Source organism: Aplidium turbinatum, chromosome 1 (genome assembly GCF_918807975.1).
Source record: "Aplidium turbinatum chromosome 1, kaAplTurb1.1, whole genome shotgun sequence".
In the NCBI taxonomy this organism is placed as follows: Eukaryota; Metazoa; Chordata; class Ascidiacea; order Aplousobranchia; family Polyclinidae; genus Aplidium; species Aplidium turbinatum.
Window position 1 is genome coordinate 45,629,576 of NC_137472.1, and position 22,418 is coordinate 45,651,993.

The 22,418-nt window shown below is 38.2% G+C and overlaps 1 protein-coding gene across 2 annotated transcripts in view; it reads right to left on the reverse strand.

The window, feature by feature from the left end:
• The window catches only part of LOC145778596 (fibrinogen-like protein 1), a 29,560-nt gene that overhangs the window by 2,791 nt on the left and 4,351 nt on the right, over window positions 1-22,418 (reverse strand). Inside the window, exons 2-8 of one of the 2 annotated variants that reach the window (XM_082590120.1) lie at window positions 15,275-15,324; window positions 14,518-14,659; window positions 12,450-12,543; window positions 11,269-11,328; window positions 10,076-10,239; window positions 5,682-5,781; window positions 2,710-2,809 (exon numbers count right to left, since the gene is read on the reverse strand). In XM_082590120.1, the coding sequence (XP_082446246.1) occupies window positions 2,710-2,809; window positions 5,682-5,781; window positions 10,076-10,239; window positions 11,269-11,328; window positions 12,450-12,543; window positions 14,518-14,643 (644 nt within the window). In that variant the 5' untranslated portion in view covers window positions 14,644-14,659; window positions 15,275-15,324. Of the gene's footprint in view, window positions 1-2,709; window positions 2,810-5,681; window positions 5,782-10,075; window positions 10,240-11,268; window positions 11,329-12,449; window positions 12,544-14,517; window positions 14,660-15,222; window positions 15,325-22,418 lie in introns of both variants that reach the window. The other variant, XM_082590128.1, reaches the window with a different exon arrangement.

Consider the following 22,418-nt stretch of genomic DNA (forward strand, 5'->3'; position numbering starts at 1 on the left):
GGATGCTGAAGAAAACTTGGAGTTCAAAAGTGTGAATTGCATGTAAACAATTGCAGAAATAGCCCTTTAATCAATCCCCGCATCTTCTATCATCACTTAGGAAATTCCATCCAAGATCGCTTGTTGAATTCAACAGACTTGTCATTTATTAACAGCTGCAAAATACTTGATTCAACTACTTGGCCAGAGGGCGCAGTAGCCTAATGACACACGGAGAAAACTAAATCATTGAAGTGGCAAAGAGATTGCGCTTAGATGAACGCGAAGCTGTGAGGGGACTTCGTGAATATGTAACTACGAATAGAAGATCCCAGAGTCTTCAAAATTTGATAACGTCACTAAAATCCCTTCCAATTTCATCGAGCGAGTTTGAACGCGGATTTTCACAAATGAACCTCATCTTGACATGTGACATCTGACCGTGCTTCTGTGTACGCTATGTAGCCTAACTGTTTCAAGTTTAGCCTACTCTTTATAGTTTATACGAATGGTCGGTCCTACACTGAGAAAGTTTTAACCAGCGAAGTAGCCTATGTTGGATCTTGGTTACGCCAGGGACGTAACCCGGCGATTGAGACCTGAAGTCGCCAGAGGTATTATGGTTTTGAATACGATAAATGTCTTGAAAAATTGTAGGCTATAACTTGTATTTTTGGGTTATTGTTTCAATAAAATACGAAAATTTGCATTGCACAACGCTATATCATCTATAGACCATGATGCTTACTTTAGCAACGTTTTACGTACATCAAGTGTGTTGTTTCAAAGTCTTATAAGGGCATATTTCTGAATTTCTTTTACGGCACCTAGCGCACTTGGAAAGTAAAAAACTAACGTTCCGGAAGCTAATCTTCTGGAAATCCACCACTGGAATACTTGAGCCATGTGCTTTCTTTACACGCTGATTATGTCAAGAGTCTACTGTACATGACCACATCGTATGAACTCTTTTATGCCCTGCTTAGTTTACCCAAATATATACAGAAATTTAACGGGTTTTTTAATAACCAATAGGCCTACAATGTTATTGTTCATTTTTAATTGTTTTGGCAGCCATCTTGGATTGCCATATTGAATTTATAGGCTATCAGATAGTTCAACAATTCTGAGAATGGTCTCATTGACTTCACAGGGTATAAAAACCTAGATATAGACACCAAAACTACATGTTTTAGTCATATGATGACTAAGTTATGGTCAATTGACTGTTATTTTAATGGTTTAGCGGCCATCTTGGAAGCCATCTTGAAAGTAACCACTTTCCGGAAGTTGGATCCCTTAAGATTTTGAATATGTTAATACTAACACCCAGCAATACTAATCAAATCAGTTGAAAAACCTTTTGTTGCAAATTTTTTGGGGTAAGGGTACCATACCGTATGTCATAAATTGCCCTACCTATGTTTAATTAGGCAATTATTGGTATAGTAGCCTATTTAAGGTGTCTGCGTTATAGCTCCTCTACTTTGTTGGAATGTACAGTATCGAGCATAAAGTAACTGTATTTAAAAATAACCATTTGTCAGGGAAATAAAGTTTTACAGGGTCCATCTTTCAGGTGCTCATTTTTTTAATAGTCTTTCTACTACCATAAACTCTTTTGCTGTTAAAATATCTTTATTAGGCCACACTTGGCTACACTTACTCATAAAGAATTTTGAATCATGGCATCGGCTGCATAGCCCAATGGGGAGAGCCTTGGTATGACACTCGATAGGGTGCTTGTTTCACACCGCTCAAGAACATGCAGCTATGTCTTTGGCAGGACACTTAACAAGGATTGGGTCCCTTGTCTTTCATTCCATTCAATTTGCATCTTCAACCACCCAGCGTAAACCTTCTTCTTCAATTGCCTTCCCAGACAGCCACTTTATCAAGTCCAGATCTGGTAAAGATCTATCTGATCCGTACTCGATCTGGTAAAGATCTGGACCGGATGAGGTGGTTGTCTGGGTTGCCTGAACCAGGCATCGACGGCCTTGGATGAATAGTTAAACCAAGTATTCCTATAGTATATGTTGTATGAATGATTGTTTCTGCCTAATCGTTAAATTGTTTCAGAGGAGTTGGTTTTTGTTTGCCAAGTGACGGCTTTCTAAACATTTTCCTGTTATAGAGAGAGGCTCCAGTTTTTGCTTTCTTATTACGTGGCCGAGAAATTTATATTGTCTTGTTGTAATATTTTCAAGCAAAGGTATGGTTTGGTTCACTTGTAGAACTTACTTGTTTATCTTCTTTGCAAGACATGAAATACGACAAAAACATGATTTGACAATAATTGCTATTGGTTATTAATGGCGGATGGCGCACCGGTTAAGGCGCTCGCTTTCCAATCATGCAATCTTGGTTCGACTCCCAGCTAAAGCTGGTTGTTAAAAAACAACGCTCACCTCTACTCAGGGTGTGATAAATTGGGGGGCGTAGTTGCTGAGGGAAAGGCGGCCGTGAGAAAGGAACTGGCCAGTGGCCACCCAACTCTCAGTAGTGCCGAAGACACTTGGTAGCACTGGAGCTTAGTTAATGATAACTTTATCTTCTCATCCCCCGATGCTTGGATCAAGTAGCACAGTTTAGGTCAACCTGGCCTGGAACTAAACCCGGACCTACGAGCAAGAGAGCCCATATTACTAACCACTCGATAGGTGAGCTGGTAATAACAATGATGGAAAGTTTAAATTAAATATGACGTTAATAGTTTACTTCACCGACCTGTACACGGCGTATGCGGTGTTACCATCGAAATCTTCCAAATCAACTCGCAAGGTAAATTGTTCCTTCTTGTTTAACAGACCGTATATATATTTCAATCCTGAAAAGTTATTATGTGATTTTTGAAACTGATGGTTGCTGAAATATTTCATAGTCACTGTATGCTAGCACCACATCTTATTAGCAATCTGAAACTTTGATCAAAGTGTCAATAAAAAGAACGAATGGCCAAACAATTGCAATATTGCTGCCTTATGTTGCAACAACTTTACTATCAGCTCCTCTAGCTCAGTGGTTCCGCGCCCGCCTCAAGATCACGCGGCGCTGGTTCGACTCTCGGAGTGTGCGCTTGAGCAACGCATTTCAGGACTGCTCTCCATTCAGCGGCGCCTAGCGAATGGAATAATTCCCCGGCAACAACAGTTCAACAATCGGAAAACCAATGGCTCTGAAAACTGGCTCTGAAAACCAGTTCAACTCTGGCTCTGGCTCTGAAAACTAGTTCAACAAATGGAAAACCAATGGCTTCACTCTGTCAATGGCAAAGTCTGCCATTTTGAGTAACTGGCCCTGCGCCAAGAGCCTCTACATTCTACAAGTATGCACAATTACCCATAATTATAAAATAGCAACCAAAAGTCCATCTGTTTAATGTATTGTATACATATATAATTTTGGTAAAGAGGTGATTTTCTTGAACCACAGGCAAATACAATCTATAGCAACCACAAGGCATTTAACATAATACAATAACAGGAAAATAAACTACAAATTACAAACGTTTTCGGCCATGCCCATGGATATTAGCTCTTATCAAGTAACAAAATAACTGATGTTATGCATAAATTGAAAAACATAACTTAAGCCTATCTATATACACTAAATAGAAAAAAGAAATGCACAAGAATGAACCAGCAAGACAAAGAGAAGTACCGTAGGCAAAATCACTTTACGCTTAATTGCGCAAGGCAAAAACACATTACATGACGCATAATCAAGAAAATGAAGTATCTTCTGACAGGTGTCAAACCCACAACAATGCTTGGTATAAACGACTCGGTTACATGTCTTGTAATGCAAAGAAATTTATTTTCACACGAGTCAGTTCAATCATATATAGCTAAAAATCGATTTCGATCAGCTAGATCAGGGCTTTCCGATTGGGGGTGCGAGTAGCTGTTGCTGGGGGTGCGAAAATCCACTGAAGAAGAAGAGCTATACCATATATAGAGATGGATTTTGTTTAACAAGGGAGGTGGTGATTATCTCTTAAAGCATTCTATGTTGGCCTATACAGCACAATGCACAACAACAAGAAAATACCGCCCGACAAGTTGCTGATAACAAAAAGGCTGTGGTCCGAATGTCACGTGATTGGTGGCGGGATAGTGCGGTATTAAAATATTGTGTTAGGAATTTGCTCATTGTTTGCAATTGTTGCTCATTGTTGGCAATTTCTTATCGTACACATTGGGAAAGAACGCGTTTTAAGCGCGAACGAAGTTTTTCACGTTGTAGACTGTGGATTGACTTACGAAAAGGTAAGTGTCAGCTACTAATCAGACTAAAAACAGAATTGATATTGGCCTGACCAGCAACTGGATTGGTTTTTCTGTCGATTTTAGTGAGCTAATTTGGGCTGGTTGGCCATTGGCATTACACGCCGGTGGCCCTTGCAATAAAGGGATGCTTTTTACGAATAGTTGACTGACGCTTTTGGAGGTGCTAACGAAGTCAGGAATCCGACGGTCCAGGCTGTTTGTTGTTGATAATGGGCGTTGTTTCTATTGTCTTTACAATTGGCTTGTAGTGGCTCGAAACTTTCTGGTGCAGCGTTCAAACTGGGTATCCAACTATGACTAAGAAAGCACTGCAAGTTTTGATTCCATTTGCTACCACTTGGCTGTATGAATCGAGATTTTCATCTCTACTTTACATGAAGAATAAATACCGCAACTCCCTGGACCCCGAAAATGATCTACGCATTGCATTGTCCAACGTTTCGAACAGATAATTGCAAAGAGGCAGGAGAAAAGTCAAAGATCTTGATTAACGCCATTACCGTTCTCAGTTTGTGTTGTTTCTTTATCTATTGGCTTTTGCATTTTGTGTGATTGCGTTGTTGAAGGCTGCCCTATTCGTTAGCCATATAGGCTAAGGCCGGTGAGCTGCTTTTCTGCGTTGTTTTCGTACGTATTTTGATTTTTTTTCTCAGAACCACTCCGCTTCAAAACAGGGGGTGCGAGGTTGGCTTCATCAATCCCATGGGGTGTGGGGTGATAAATGAATCGGGAAGCCCTGAGCTAGATCATCTTCAGTTAAGCTTATTCAAATAGAATCGACGCATAATTATTAATTGTCTTTTGAATAAGGGCCTTCTGATGATCCTCCTTTTAGGGTGAAACAGACTGTCAAGGGTTTAGAGACTTATAACTATATTTGATTTAAGAAAATAAATCAATAGTTTTTTTTCAAGTCTAAACCTTAAACCATTTGACCAAGTAAACACTCTCAATAGTATTTCAAATTTTTTTTAATATAATTTATGTTGTGGAACCGGTTTTCTTTCCTATAAGATTATATTAAAAAAAATTTGAAATACTATTGAGAGTGTTTACTTGGTCAAATGGTTTAAGGTTTAGACTTGAAAAAAAACTATTGATTTATTTTCTTAATGATTGCTTTCTGTGTTAGGTTGATCGCCCATTTGAGGAAGTGTCATAGTACCTGATCACCTTTACCAGTTAGTTTTTCTCACTTTTGATCTATATTTGATTTAATTCGTTCCGTTTGGCTTTTTGCTTGGCATTGAGCACTTTTTGTAGTATTAATAGTATTTATTGTTCAATTGTCCATGTGTAACCGTGTTTACTATGGACAATTTTTTGCAATAAAAAAATCAAAGCAACATGAATGTGCAATGCAGAAGGGCGAAAGAATCTGTGACAGCCTGCGTATAATATTAGTCTTACCAAGCCAATGATTTCCTGTAATTTCACCAAATCCGTTGACGTAATCTTTAAAAGTTCGACGAAAATCCAAGGTACCAACGTTAGTCTGCCGCTGAATGACCTAAATTATTGAAGTAACGTCGAAATTTGAGAACAAATTACTAAAAAACCATTTAGTAATTCTTATTGCGTTCTATGTGTAATAATGGTTAAGGTTTTGTTGTTAGTGGGTTATATTTTTAGTCACCCCTTTGGCCCTTTGTCACAATTCTTTCTAGTTCTTACACGTAAAGAGACTTCAAAAAGATTGATTACTTAGTTTATTTCGATATTAAGCGTTATAAAGTCAGATAAATGGTCGAATAGTTCTACTTGTGAGATAAAAGATGAAATACTTGAACTAACGAATGGTTTACCACTTTCAACACATAAAGAAATCAAATTCTGAACAGCAAACGTCTTCGTCGATTTCAAAATAAATACAGTATACACTACTATTGGCAACAGCTACTTTACGATTACCAATAACTTCTACTTTTGCAATCTATTCAATATCGGCTGGAATTCTACAATCGTTTTCAATATGCTTTTTATTACAACTTCTAATCCCCATAATACACAACTCATAACACAACTCTAATACTAATAATTGTAATCAAATCACGCGCCTATTTATAGCAGGTTTGCTTGAACCAGAAGTTTCCAGAGATTAGGGAAATATCACATTGCAAGAATTCATTCATATAAACAACAAGTCAATGAAGTTTCCAGACTGTCACTTAGACAAATGTTTCTAGAAGCAGACTTTGCAATAATAGATTGCGTAACTAAAGATCACTATCCGTCAGTGAAACGACCATTTAGGCTATTAGGTTTTAATGAACTAAGAAACGAAGTACATCTGCAAAACACAAGCCATAAATATAAAACGAACAAAGTAAGTCAGTCTCACATGATCAGAACTTAAAGCAACAAAAAGTCCCTTTAACTGACCACTATAAGAAAAGCTCTTGTGATAACGGGCTTTCTAAGATTGAGTGAGCCGAGAGGCGCAAACAGAGAAAATATTATCAAGGTAAAGCGCGCCGAGCAGAGAAACCATAACGTACTACCATTTGTAAAATAAACGTAAATTTACAAAAGTCAGCAGTCGTAGTTCGCCCATTCTAGAACAAAAATGTAGCTTGCCACCCCAGCTACGCATAATAATTTACAGTATTGTGACACCCTTATCATGTGTTTATTATTCAATATGGCATAATCTCCTTTATATGAATAGTTCCACCTAGTAGGTATGCACTATTGCACATAACTTATTGAATTAATTAATCAGGCAATGGATTGAGTTTTGCTTTCAGCAACATGATCATTGTTTGCTTCACAAATGTAAATACAGACCACCTGTTTTAACCTGATGCTGCGGGCTCGCTATGGCAGTAACGGTTTACACTTGCTTTCGAAACTTTTGGAACACAGTTTCGTAGTCATTTGCAATGATGAATAATAATAATGATGTTATGGTTTTATTAATTGTCGCTCTACAACTGCTAAGGTCTTTTAACGACAGGGCTCATGTTTAATTTTGCGTCAGATTTAGAATGTGATCACTTTATTACAAGAGTTATCCTCACTGCATCATGCCAGAAAGATTGCAATCGGTACCGTTTTTACAGTCTTCGGTTTGACCTGACCTGGAATCGAGCTCAGATTTATCAGTAGAAAAATTAAGCAATACAGTTTTTGTCTTTTAATTTTATAAATATTGAAGCAACGGACCTTAAATTAAAAGTCAATTTGACATAACTTTGTTAAAAATGACCATAAGCGGATTTAGCCTATTATTACCGACCATAAGCATATTGTTGCACAAAAACATGTTTTTCACTCGCAATAAAGTTATCCCTCAATCTTTTTTGAAGTTACAGTTAATTGTTTACGTACAAAAGAGCATACTTCCTGGCGGTCTGCACGAGGCTGAGTATTCGCTAAAATAGCAAGCAATTGATGATTCACTAACCATCACTTTGTACCATCCACACTGGCCATTAGCCTACGTCTATCTAATCAACTATGTGTTTTTCTACAGCCGACTGTAGCAAAAATTTTCAGCGATAAACATATGTTTCGCCCATGAGGCTGGGCTCATCAGTATCGCACCAGTAATTCATGCCACGGAATTTTAATCGTCACCTTCACCAGTCAGTTGAATTACCGTTTTGGTGAGAAAATAGTCGAACAAGTGCCAAGGAAATGTATTGTGTAAAAAGGAGAGTTCATTTATAACACATTTATAACACTGAAGATGAAGACAGTAAAGTTTTCGAAACGTTTGTTTGCTGAACATGAGTTTGGTATTTACATTTTGGGTTCTTTATTTTTTGATTAGATTAACCAGGCGTTCCAACCATTTTGCTCCTAATGAGAGTTCTTCCTCGCAGTTTGCACAAGGTTGACAGTTGGTCATCATGAGGCTGATGGATCCATAACGGAAAATTTCAACTGACTGGGCGATCGAGAATTTGTGACAACTACCACGTCAGTAAACGTTTATCTTTAGTTTTTTTGGATTTTATCTTACACAAAATGTGAAAGGTAACAAAATGTGTAAGGTAACACTTTTTTTGAACAAGAAGGCATAACACAGGCCAACAAAAAAAATGTTTTTGTAAAGGCACGACATGTGAGAGTCATATTAGGGTATTTCGAGGCCCCTGATTCCGAAAATGCACTTGGTGTTTTCGAATTGGCTTTAGTTTTTAAGATACAGTTAAAAAAAAAATTCGCAATTTTGAGCCCCTATAGATTTAACGTCGTGTCGTTTATTACATAGACAAAACTGGAAGTAATCCCAGGCACGTTTCTGAGTTGTATAAACGCTATTTGGAACCAATCACGTTGATTACAATCCAAACAAATAGCTATTTAACGTTTTTCTGGCCTAATAACAATCAAAATACGATGTGAAGCAAGTCTGAGGAGCAAGAATACAAGATGTAGAATATATAACTTGCGCTTTGCGTAATGATATTTGTTGACTTTAACAGTATCAGACTTACTAAGTAATGTACTAAGTACAAACAAAATGCGTACATTGTTTTGCTTAACATCTATATTATGGTAGGGCTAAGCCTACTGAGCAACACCCCATCAAGGTACGAAGGCCATTTATATAATTACAGAATGTAAAGTTATGTTCTTCTGTAAAGTAGCTGCTTAGAACTTTATCCAATTTTATGGAAGAACGTAATCTTGGCCTCGGAGCCAAGAATGCCGCGTTGATCGAAATGAGTAGCCAAGATTCCAGCTGCCTCTAACTACATTATGTGGTAGAAGTGGTTTTGAGAAAAACAGCTTGACCTTGCTCCAAAACATTACTGAAGGTATTGAGATTCCTCTCAGTCTTTCCCGTTTTACTATTGTTTCAAGCAAATCACCACTTGAAATAAGAGAGGGCAAAAAAACAGAAATGGCGACGTCCAGAACTCCACACAATGGCCGCCTTGCACACTCCATGTAAACATGATGTTCCAACTTCTTTTGTGACGACTTCATTCAAACATATTCACCATACATAAGGATCAATTGTCATGGTGAATCCACGGCTCTCTTTACGCCAACTGAAGGAGAGATACTCAGAAGGAGAGAAACAGAACGATTAATTGTGGTGACGAGTTTAGGTTATGATTTGAATTGAGTTCTATTCTTGGAAAGATGGTTGCAACCCTTTAAGTGATTCACTGTAATCTCATTGCGGTAATTTCATCGTGGTAATTTCATCGCAGTAATTTCATCATATGGTAATTACATCGCATACATTGTCATCGCACTGTAATTACATCGCAAGACACCACATCGTCAGTAATTTAATCGTGTTCGTCAACGTCCACCCATTTTTTTAAAGTGAAAAGGCGGATGATAAAGTAAATGAAACCGATTAAAAGTCAAAGTTGTTGTAATAACCAAATTAAAATGAAGTAACCATATTAAAAATATCTAAGACAGTTACTCTTTAATCAAAACGACAAGTTATGTGCAATTCCTCTTAAGAAACTCAGAATGGAAAATACACCAACTTTTAGATTAATTTTATCACCAAAGAATGGAACGCACATTAACATTAGCCTAACTTTTTCCTAGAACTCAAACTTAATTTATTGAGTATCTTTGAAACCAAGAAACTATTTTTTGATAAATGCTCCTTTAACCTATTGTACTTTAAGTAAAGACTCAATAGAAAATACGTAATAAAGAATATTATACATTCTTGAAATAACTTTTCCTAACTTTTTACATAAAACAAATCGGTTGTTCAATGAAACGCAACATATACGGTATATAGGCTATATTCTCCATGAAATATATATATATTTTTTTAAATTCAATAACTAATAACTAAATTTCTGTTTTTTACTGACCGTCCATCCTCCTCCATTATCAGGCAGAAAGTCACAGAAAACTCTAACTCGATCATTGTCAATTGATATTTCTTTCGGTCCACCAACTATTAACTGCCCGTCAAAGGGGAAAAGCTTCCTGCAGTCAGTCGCCAATCCAGATTTTATATGATCAATGCTCCAAGCTACAAATAGATCAAATAAAGGTCAGTTAGTAGATTAAAAACCAAGTATGAGAACTGTTGCTTTTCTGAATCTGCTTCCATCAGGAGAACTTAACTGCTGAAGTGATGCAGATTCAATAAGATAAAGACAAAACAAAATTACAAAAATTAAAACACATGTAGAAAATCATTATTTACAATATCTTATCTCAAATCATCACATTTTGTTCATAGGCTCATCAATAAAAATATACTGCAAAAACTGACAAGTTTTGTACTTTTGAGTAGTATGAGTAAACTGAGTATTGAGTACAACTGAGTAATGTAGGCTACTCAGTTGCGCCTCTATACGGCTGCATTGACACTGCTTGCTTTGTAAAGCGCTGAGGAGCAACGCATTCTGCGATGGATACAGCGCTATACAAAAACTAACATTATTATTATTAGTAAGACATACGTCTGTAGCTTTCACAACTACTCGGATCAACTAGCAGAAATCGTTCTCCATATTGCTGTGTTGGGTAAAAACTTTGAATTTATTTTTGATAGTTAAGGTTGGAGATAACTACACTTGAGGGATGGTAGATACTTTGTATCATGCTATGAAACACTTTGTAGTCTTCTGCACAAAGAATAGACCACTGACGGTCTAGTGTTGATTTTACTTGGCGGTATTTCAGCTCTATCAACTCTAAAGTATGTTTGTAAAATATTTTTAGAATTTTTACGACTAGCCCATCGCCCCATATGGTACAAAAGGCAAGATTCGGAATGTTTGAGTTGGAACGTTTTAAGGAAAACTGAAGCGAGCGATTTTGAAAACAAATAGCGGTGTACCATCTCTTATTGAGATTGGGACTTTAGGTACTGAAAGAATAAACCTCCAATTGTTTTAATAGGTCTTACTTTTTGAAAGTAAGTGTCAAAAAAGGTAAAAATGAGTCCGATATTTGATCCAAGCATCGGTTCATAAAGATTGCATAAAGCGAGATTCACAAAGTTTGCTAAAATAAGCTACGAAAATTGTTTTGTCAATGTAACACTTTTTACCAGTATCTACTTCCCGAAGTTTTGTATCCTCTGTCATTTGTTGCATCTCTGCAACCGGTCCTGCAAAAATGTAAATTGTAGTTATTTTCCAATTTTCCACATGTTCGAAAACATTAAATAACATCTTAAAAACATCTTCAAATCAGTTTATTTCTATCTAACCGAAGCGCCAATTTTTTTATACTATGCTGTAGGTGAAAGAAGTGAGAGATAAGCCTAATATCAGTAGCAGATCCAAGGGCACCATTGGTCACGTACTCTATCCACCTAGAAAAAAAAAACAGAAAAGTTGCATGCTTTTTTTGATTTTGGACTTTCTAGAATTTACAGCAGATCCAATACTGGTAAAGAAACAAAGCGTGGTTTTAAAACATAGGCCTACCCTATTCAAAAATAAATTATTATTGATAGGCTATAACTTATGTGCTTATAAAAAAAAACACATGAAAAACGTTTCAAAGTTACCTTAAATTCAAAAAAAAAATTTTTAACTCTAACAGTTATAGGAATCTAACAAATCATCAAAAAGCTCAAATATGTCCGAAACCAAATGAAATTTTCACAATTTTCTGAATTCGTAACCCACAACCTCCGCAAAAATCTTCACTTTTTCAGACTTCAAATTGTGTGTCGTCTGTTCGATCTTAAAATATTTTCTTTATTGGAATCATTTTATACGTTTGGAAATCATTTTTTCAAACGTATCATTGTATTGGTATTGGAATCATTAGGCTATATCATTTTATGAGTTACTTCTCTACCCAAATAGTATTATTTTATACGATACAAGATGAGGCAAAACTTTATAAAAACCAAGTTATTGGAATCCTTTTGTAGAATGAATGTAGTCAAATACAGAGTTTGATTTTTAAGCAAAAATTACAAAATATTAGAGCAAACAAATGTGCTGCGCCAAAAACGAACAGACCCCCTTTTTATAACCTTTTTGCTTTAGTCTGAATTTCAAATTTTACATCGTTTGTTTGGTTGAATTTTTGCGACATTGAAATCTGTTGTACCCTTAAAAAATTGTCTAGATCTGCAAATGTTTCACAGAGGCAGGTGGCAGTGGAACTACTGTTTCATTAAGTTGAAGAATGCAATGTAATTAAGTGAAATATTCAGCAACATTTTAAACTTTGCGCTTTCCAAAGAAATACCCACTACAGAGTCTACAGTACCGTCTCTTGTTTTGATGAGCTTGGTGTCCAACTGGACTAGAGCGTTGTCAAGATCTCCAGTGTTATTGTGAACAGACGATATGATTTCCACAACCTAACAAAACACAACTTTCTTGAAGATTTTCTATCAGAATAAATCTATTTCAAAATAGACAATGAAAAGCTTGTGGTCGTATGCTCAGTTTCATAGCGCGAAAGACGATTTTATAAACTTTTTTAAACTTTCCATTTGATTTTTGCACTTTTTGAAAATGGTTTGATCCGTAAATTAGCTGCTGCAGTGATTGAGCGGTTGACAAAACATAGCCGTAAACAACAGTTTAAACTATTTTCTATTATTTAAAAAAACGTGAACGTTGTTTATGCCTTTAGAATTATTAAATCAAGGCAGAGTCAAAACGGAGCCACTTCGGTAAAAATGGGTGAATCGCCATAAAATTTTTAGTTGCTGATTTGCTCCACCAAGGAAAAATTGTAAATAAAACAGAAGCGGATAAACTGCATAAAATATTGGTAAGTTGTTCAATTTTGCGCCAAATTCTCCTAGTCATAACGTTCCACCTGCAAAGTCTCCGTCTCTTAATAAAACGATGGAAATCAAAAATTTGAAAGTATTATAGAGTTACGGTCTTCTTCATGTGTCTCACGACCATAGCCCAGAACATCAGCCAAGCTATTGCTTTATTATTGAACTTTGCCAAGTGTTTTGCAAAGCATTTTCCTTTCAAACCAGGGCATTCGAGCAGATGTTGCAAAGTTTGCTCCTGTCCGTATAGCAAAAGTAGCTCAGTAGGCTTGCTTTATTTTCAGCTCGAAGTCAAACTGGAAAAGCGTTTTAATCTGTTTTTTTCCTTATTGACAACCTACTTACGAGGTCAATTATCAATTCAAGGACAATTTTATTTTTGCAGTAAAAGGCGTGCTGTAGTTGTATTCGTAAATGACTTCTACTATTTTGTTGACTTAAGTTCAAGTCCAAAAAGAACCTCCATAAATTATTTTTTCTGATGCAAATAAACATATAATCCAAGATTTACCATGACAGCCTACTAGCACTTTCCAAAGTAGGCTATCTGAATTTCTCTACCTGGACGGAATTGTACCTTTAGGACTAGTTTTACTCCGCTTTACACAAATTTGCGAGCTCAGGATCTAGTTTATCAAACGCCGCATCGTGTGTGCTATGTTTGTTTCTAGCACTAGTTGCTACGTTCTTCTGATGAAATTGAAAGTAAAATTAACAACAAACAAGATGGTGAAATTTTATTTGTATGTTATTCGCTCTGAGGATGCGCATTGTCATGGTGCGCGAAACGTCAGTGAAGCAATAAACCATCTTGTTTGTTGTTAATTTTACTTTCAATTTCATCAGATGAACGTAGCAACTAGTACTAGAAACGATAATTGTCCTGGTGAACACCCAAACTTTTCAGTATTGTGCTATGTTTATCAAGGACGGTGCAATGAGAGCCTTGTTATTGTTATATAACGCTGGTGGAAAAATCTTGAAAACTTTGCAGCTGTATAACTATATATTGATGAAAACCAATGCCAAGTTACAGCATTTCACAATATAAATAGAGTTACGCGAAGCGTCTTGTTTGTTTCTTCAATGACGTTGTCCAATGAGATCATTTTGGAAACTTAGGCGTTATTATTTTTTTCCACTTTACTGGTTGTTTGATATAGTTGTCAATCTTTATGATTGTTATTACGTTCACAATATTATAAGACCCAGTGTTGAGAAGTATTGTTCGTGTATATCACAACAGCCGAAGAAAATGAAAATTAGAGTGTAAAGTCGGCAAAACACAGTATTTATTACGTTGCCAAACCATGCCGTAATATTGTTAGAACTTTTGTAACTTAGCCTACAATAGTCAGTAGCCTTCATTTTAAAGATGCTGGTAACTAAACTTTGTATTGTCACAAATTTACAAGATGTTTAAATAAAACAAATCTACCATCTACATTCCTTCACCCGATTTAACTGTTTTTTGTTGTAACTATTAGTATTATGTTTATTCGAAGTGCACAATTATAAAACTTGCTAATCTCAACACTTTACCTGTGCGTTTTCAGTATCTAGTTTTCCTTTAGCATCAAAAAAAATCATGATATTGTATCCATTCAGGCCAATGGATCCAACGGCAAGCAGAACTGCCAGAAACTCAAGCACTTTTAAACAAGACATCAGCGCATATGAAGGGCTGTTTTAAAACAAAAGTATTATACCGTACTCTGATTTTACCAGGTTTACATAATTATGATTACTAGAAGTAGCCTAATAGGGCCTATTCCACTGTCCCTAGGCACGTTGCATTTTCCTTGTAGTGGACAATACGTTTCCAGAATTAATAAATACCGTAATTTTTTTATTCATCATCGTTTCATTGACATAATCAATTAATCATTTAATGCATTTATTTATTTTTTGGTTGCTATAATTTTATATTTATTTAAAACTTTCTGTGAAAAGACTTCACAGGACACAGTCTAGTGAACTTGAAAAGCAGATTGAAAGTTATAACTAGAGCTAACAATGATCAATAACAATATAACAACATGCATTGCATTGAGAATGGTGGAGATATTAATTACAGTTCAGGAAACAGCATCTCAAGTGTGGCTGAAGCAGGACTGCGAGGCGCTTCTAATCAAAATCAAGCAGGAAGTGGCTTCTACGCGTGTTGAAAAAGTTGACCTCTCCCACTCTCAAGGCAATTCATACATTCGCATAGGCTAATTACTTGTTAAATAGGTTTTTACTTACTGAACTTGGTGATACAAGTATATTCCAAGAGTCAAACAGAACTGCAACTAACCTCGTGACGTATCTTTTGGCAGAAAAACAAACAGAATCGTCAACAAGAACCTGTAAAGTACAGCGGGTTACGTGTTTGCCATGTATAGACGTTCTCATTTCTCATGGAGATCGAAAAAGAAATCAAACAAATTTTCCATTGAGATTTTCAGTTTTTCGCAACGTCCACTTTTTGTTTTTGTAGCGATCGTTGGTCACAGCGGTAAACCATAATCTCTTCGTGTGAAAATTGTAACGTAAGATTCCCGAATCCGTTCGTCTGCATGTAATGACCGAAAAAGAAACGCTCCTTCGAAACGTCTATTAAAATTTCTATTTCTGTAAAATTAGCCACCTGGCTGTCGAAATTGGATGTAACGCCGTACACCACTAAAACTTGTCACTACAGAACAGATTACTTAGATAAAAGACGGAAATTTTCGTCCAGCTGACAAGCACTAAGCAAACCAGTTAAACATGCGACCAACCTCTTCAAGCAACAATTTTAAAATGAATGACCAGAATAGATATCAATATCTCAAACTCACGTACGCAGTACTGTGACGTAATAGTGAAAGACATTGTCACACAATTCAAACAGGTGTTCAAAGGTGATGATGCAATATTTCATGTTTAAACATGTTTGACACAAGTCTTACGACGATGATGCAATTTTGGCTCATTTTTAGGAAAAATTCCATGACGTAAGATTCAGTAGACTTGAACGGTTTTATATGACGTTTGATTTGTATAGAGATTGGCCGTAACATAGCGGCCCCTAGTTATGACAGTCTAACATGGCATAACTAAAAAGGAATTTAAGGACAATCGTGAGCCAATGAATAAAACACACGATACATGAAATTGGTACCATAGGTACACGCTAAAATGACGCTATATACATACAATAGTTGCGATAATAACCGACTGTTCTGGGCTCAGACAAGTGTCGGCCACCGCGGACAAAACCAGGCTCAAACCTTAACACTTAGGTGTTCTTTACGGGGGCGAGGCACGAAATATCCCTCAACACGTAGTCTACTTTCACTTTCCCCGTACTCTCATCATAGTTGCAGACGGCAACTTTAGCTCTACGAACCACAGGCTTCCCTTTCCTAATTTGTGGAACTACCTCATGCACCCTCCCAAGTTGATACTTCCCACGTTTACCAATGTCTTGGAGAGAACCTACCACTACAAGTTGACCAGGCTCCAAATTCTCGGCCATTTTTAGCCATTTTTACCGGCCCTGAAGACCTGGCAAGTAAAAATCGATCCATTTACTCCAAAACTGCTGAGAAAGTGACAAATTGAACCGATAATCCCTTCTTAGTTGGTCACGATCATGTGGTTGCCCAACAGCACAGTATGGGTCTAAGTATGGGGTCAAAAGTGAGGCAGGGGTGATGACAGTAAAATCCCTAGGGTCGTCACTCAAAGGTACCAAAGGGCGTTCATTCACGATCCGAACGGCACTGCCTGTGTACGTAAGCAGTTCAGTAAAATTGGGCTTACGTATTGAAGAGTCCAAAATGTGAAAAAAGTATTTAATCACATCGGCCATGAAGCCAAACCTTTCAAGCCGAAATCTAGCCAAGAGATCTGCCAGAGAGTTTAACAAGTCAGAACCCGAAAACATTTCATCATTAACACAAGTTCCTCGAAATTCAGACTTGCCGTCGTAACCAATGCGCTTTTTTAATTGTGACGTCACAAAGTATGGTAAATACCATTCAAATCCCTTTACATTTTCTGCTTCACCATCACGCTCAATATAGCCATTAGATTTAAGATCCTTCATGGTGTCAGTAAGGAAATCACAAAGTTCAGGTTGTTTTAAAGCCTTCTTCCTTAAAGCAGCAGCTCTATCTGACGCCAACACAAAATTGTTAGGTAGATCAATATCTTCCTTCAACGGAACAGGTATCTCGAATCGACCATCTTTCAACTCAATATTCGGTTCGACAAGTTCTCTAGCCAAAATGTCATTGCGAGACAATTCACAGATTTCATTTTGCAAGGTCAAATCCTGAATGACTTTATTCAGGTCTGCTATTTCCATATCACGAAACTCAATTTTACGCTGAAAGCCAGAGATGACATCCGACTCTGAAGACGTTTGCACTCTGCACACTTTAGCAACGCTTTCAACTAAGGGTGACTTACCACCACAAGCCAACCAACCGAGAGGAGTGAGTAAAGCATGCGGTTCACTACGATTTTCACCAACACGTTCTTCTTTTGCCCACATCAAATAAGCGTTGTTGTTGCCAATCAGTACATCTACAGTACTGCAATCATTCAAATAAAACATATTCACGTCATGAAAATGACGGAAACCACTTAAATCTTGTTTATGCGGTAAAGTTTTAACATCGTCAGCCCAAGCTGGGTTAACCACCGAGGTTATATCACAAAACAGTTCATCTGTCTCTAACAACTGGATGTTGAGTTTAACAAGGTTAGCACAAGTAGGTTTCTGATCAGCCAGAGTATCCATTTTAAACGACGCTTTATCATACGGTTTAAGGCCAAGTTTGCACACCAAATCACTCGAAACAAACGTCAACTGCGAACCAGGATCATGCTGACAATACACCAACTTCGATTTGCCAGTCATTGGATTCAAAACACGAGCAGCAGTAACGCGATTTAAGGCTGCTTTAACATTTCCAATCTTAACATTACGCACAGGAACTCTGGCACCAGCATCACCTTTGCCGACCGAATCCAGAGAATCACGTGACGTCACATAAAAATCGTGCAGAAGAAAATAGTGTTTCCTATCGTTGTTAGGGCCACACTTACGACAGTTGTTTGCATAAACGCAATCCCTAACCATATGCTGGCGCAAACAATTCAAGCATTTGCCAGCTTTCACAATGACATCTCTCCGATCTTTAGGTGTCAAGCGCAAAAATTCTTTACAATTAGACAAAAAATGATATTCAACTTGACCACGTGACGAACAATAAAAACATGCCGGTATGTCACTACGTCTGGCCACACCACCACGTGGTGCGCCAACAGCAGTCGAGTACTGCGAACTTCCTAAAATCACATTATGATGGGGTTTTACCGACGTCTGCCTAACCGGACAAGAAGGCAATTTTCCTTTGCCAAACTTTTTAAAATGCTGCGACTCACCAGAATCGCCCATTAGCATAATGCTAAAATCAGTCGACTTGCGCGTTTCCTCCCGTACTACAAATTCAAACAAACTCTGAAAAGTAGGCTCATCAGTGCCACCATACTGATCACCTAAAAAGTCAAGATAACGCTGCTTAGCGTCAAATGGGAGTCGCTTAGCCAAATCCAAAACAAAACGTCCTTCCAATTTATCACGCTGACCATAAGCTTGCGCGTAAAGCAAACACTGCGACAATTCATCTTTAAACTCTTTCAAATCACTTGAAGAGATCGAAGTCAATTTGCTACCATAGCGATACTTTCTAATTTCCGGTTTGGCGAAAAGACCTCCACGAACCCCAAAACGCTGGGACAAGCGAGCTAACGACATTTCTATCCTGTCTTCCTCTGACAAGCCAGGAGTGTCGGAAACCAAATTAGCAATCGTTTGCGCAGCTGTTCTAACACAAGCTGCTTGTAACAAAGTCAAACGAGTTCCTTTAAAGGGCGAAGCTGCCATTAAGGCCGTAACACGATTTTTAAAGAAGATAAATGGCATATTATTACCATCGTAACCAATCAAGGCCGCCTTATCGAAAAACGTCCTACTATTTTGGTATTAAAAAAATTTATCCTGTTGTTGAGAACTCGATTTAGCGGGAGAAGACAAGCTATATCCCTTAAGGGGCTGAGGGGGCTCAGTCACATGCACAGCCCGATCACGATCCTCACAAACGTTAAAATCAGGAGACGCGATACGCCTCTCACAACCACCCAAATTACGTGTAGCTGGGCGATCAAAAACTAGCGGCGCAGAAAACTGTGAAGGGGGCAAAGCATTACTGCTAATGGCGGCCCCGTGACCTGCACGCTCTGGGGAAGGAGTTCGGCTATAATTCGCAGACCTTGGCTCTACAGCCTTCGGAAGACCCTTAGCCGCGGCCCCGAGACCTCCTGAAACAGCTGGAAAACGTGTGGATTGCACTGGTCCACTTACAGATTGAACAGGCGTCTGGAAAAGGTTATGTAAATTAAACTGTGATTGATGTTCACTTCTGGAATGCCTAGAAGAGCCCTTGGAGCTACGCCGGGAGCCCACATCTGATCGATATTCAGCCAAAGCTACCTCTTTACGTTGTTCAGCCCTCAACTGTGCGTCTTTGAGTGCAAACTCAGCAGCTCTCGCGGTGGCCTCAGCAGCTCTCGCTTCAGCCTCAGCTCTCGCGGTGGCCTCAGCAGCTCTCGCTTCAGCCTCAGCTCTCGCGACGGCCTCTGCTCGTACGGCCTCAGCTCGTATGGCATCAGCTCTCGCGGTGGCCTCAGCAGCTCTCGCTTCAGCCTCAGCTCTCGCGACGGCCTCTGCTCGTACGGCCTCAGCTCGTATGGCATCAGCTCTCGCGGTGGCCTCAGCAACTCTCGCTTCAGCCTCAGCTCGTATCTGGAGCTCCTCTCGTCTTAGCTGCAGGTTAATTTGTGCCACTATCCGAGACGAACTCGTAGACATCCTAGTGCTTACATTTGAGGCGCTATCCTCAGGATGTATGTCAGCATCCAACATATCTGAGAACTCACTTTCTTTTTGTTCAAAGTTATTTTTTAACGAGTTAAATTCGGGGTCTACCTTATCACGAAGTTCTGCCAAGATTGCAGAGTTAAAAATTTTAGTCAAAAGAGCATGGAAATGCCGTAAATCCTCTTCCAAAGTAGAGAACTTAGATCTAAAAATTAACAGTTCCTGCTTATCACTCAAAGAACCTAAGGCTACAGAAAGTTCCCCAATTTGAGTCAAAATATCCCTTCTAAGATGCCGGGCCTCTCGAACTGACTTAGCCTCATCGTTACTGGGTCCCTCCCCAGAATGGCCTGCCCGACCGCAAAGAACATCATCAGGCTTAAACTCAGTCGAGTCGACGGCGGTCGAGTCCCTGTCGCCACCGAGTGTAGACATATAAATGTTGGGGCTCAATTTAACAATTAAAAAAATTAAGTTACACAAACACACAAAATTAAGTTATAAAAAACTTAACTTCAAAGACCGTAAAGAATTTAAATGCACAATACCGTAGTTGTAGGGGTATATACAGTCCTAAAGTTCCACACAACTTGCTTGGATTCGTTCACTTGAATCTTCAAGCACAGATCGATTGTCTTTAATCTTTTTTCTTCAAATGAATGTCAATGTTGTTTTTTCTTCAGAACCAACAAAGAAACGCCTTTAATTTTTAACTTGAAGTTCTTCAGTACCAACTGAGAAGAAATGTCTTTAATTTTCTTTTGCTTCTGTAGACTACCAACCAACACGATCTTCTTTTATTATTTTGCTTTAATTTCTTCTTGACCTACCAACTGACAAGAACTCGTCTTTTATTTTTTATGTGCTTCTAGTGCTTCTTGGCCTACCAGCTAACAAGTTACGTCTTTTATTTTTTATGGTCACAGCGGTAAACCATAATCTCTTCGTGGGAAAATTGTAACGTAAGATTTCCAAATCCGTTCGTCTGCATGCAATGACCGAAAAAGAAACACTCCTTCGAAACTGTAATGTTTCGCGCTGGCCTTTACGTCTGACTATTTCGGACGAACTCTCAAAGACGAACAGATAAATTTATTTGAATCTCAAACATCAATTGGCAATGTACACGCCCACATAGCTGCGGCACTAAAACGATTGACTTTGACAACTAGTTGAACTCGAGTTGGAGAATGCCGCATCGCTGTCAGGAAAGCGTATTTACCAGCGGCCAATCAAGAGGTCATGGAAAACGCGTAAGGCAAAATGTGAAACACAAGGTACAAACTTAAAGGGCAAGTTCTCAAATAAATTAAAAGTTTAAAGGCACGTTTCCAATATTACATCCCCCTTTGTCTGAAGAAAGAAAACTATTTCACAATACACAAACAGATTAAAATGAACTTATGAAGAGTGGTACACTGCCAGATACACATGAATTAACGAAATCACATCTACTACACGATTTACTTTCAAAAAACTTGGATGAACAGTAAGAACAACTTATAGCACGTTGCACAACACGAAATCTAAACGTACCACGATACTATCACACTATGTGCACTACTACTTAGGTTGCACAGACACCATATCTCTCAGGAGGCTTTACTACCCGGCCAGAACGGGTCATATACGGTGCTGGCATATTATTTTGGCGTGGCGCATTGGGCTCGTCATTAGATTGATCAAATACATGTGCATCAGGAACCAAAGGATTAAATTTGAATGTCGGTTCTACATTAATTAAATATCTCCGGTAGGTGTTGCCATAAGAATCACGCACATTATAGGATCGCGGTGAATTGTGACGACCGGTTACGACAGCTGGCTCCCATTTTTTTCCAACTCTGTGGCGAACATTTTGGCCATTAACAAGAGGTCTCATGGGTCTACTTGAGCGATCATAATACCTTTTGTTGCGAGTACGACGTTTTACAAATTGTTTCTTCACAAAAGCGGGGTCAACTGAGACGGGCTGTAATTGGTCTTCTGTCATTGGTATTAGTTCTCGCAATCTTCTCCCCATCAACAACTGAGCAGGTGATCCTTCAGGTCCAATGGGTGTGTTCCTGTATTCTAAAATACTGAGATAAGGGTCACGGTTGGTGCTTAAGGCTTTGTCTAATAAACGTTTAGCAGTTTGAACAAACTTTTCTACAAGCCCATTTGACTGTGGGTATAATGGGCTGGAAGTTTTATGATTAATTTTCCAACTATCACAAAAATTTGCAAACTCTTTTGAGTGAAATGGAGGGCCATTATCTGATCGGAGGGTTTTTGGAATACCATGTCTGCAAAAGAAGGATTTCATGTGATGAATTACGTTTTGACTAGTGGTCCTATTTAACAAAGCGGTTTCAAAAAATCTACTGTAATAGTCGACGACAATTAAATAGTTCGCATTGTTCCAGTGAAACAAATCTGCTCCAACAATTTCCCATGGGTTACTGGGTGGTTCGTGAGGAATTAAAGGCTCTTTGGGATTGTTGTACTGCAACTGTTTACAAATGTCACAAACAGAAATCAA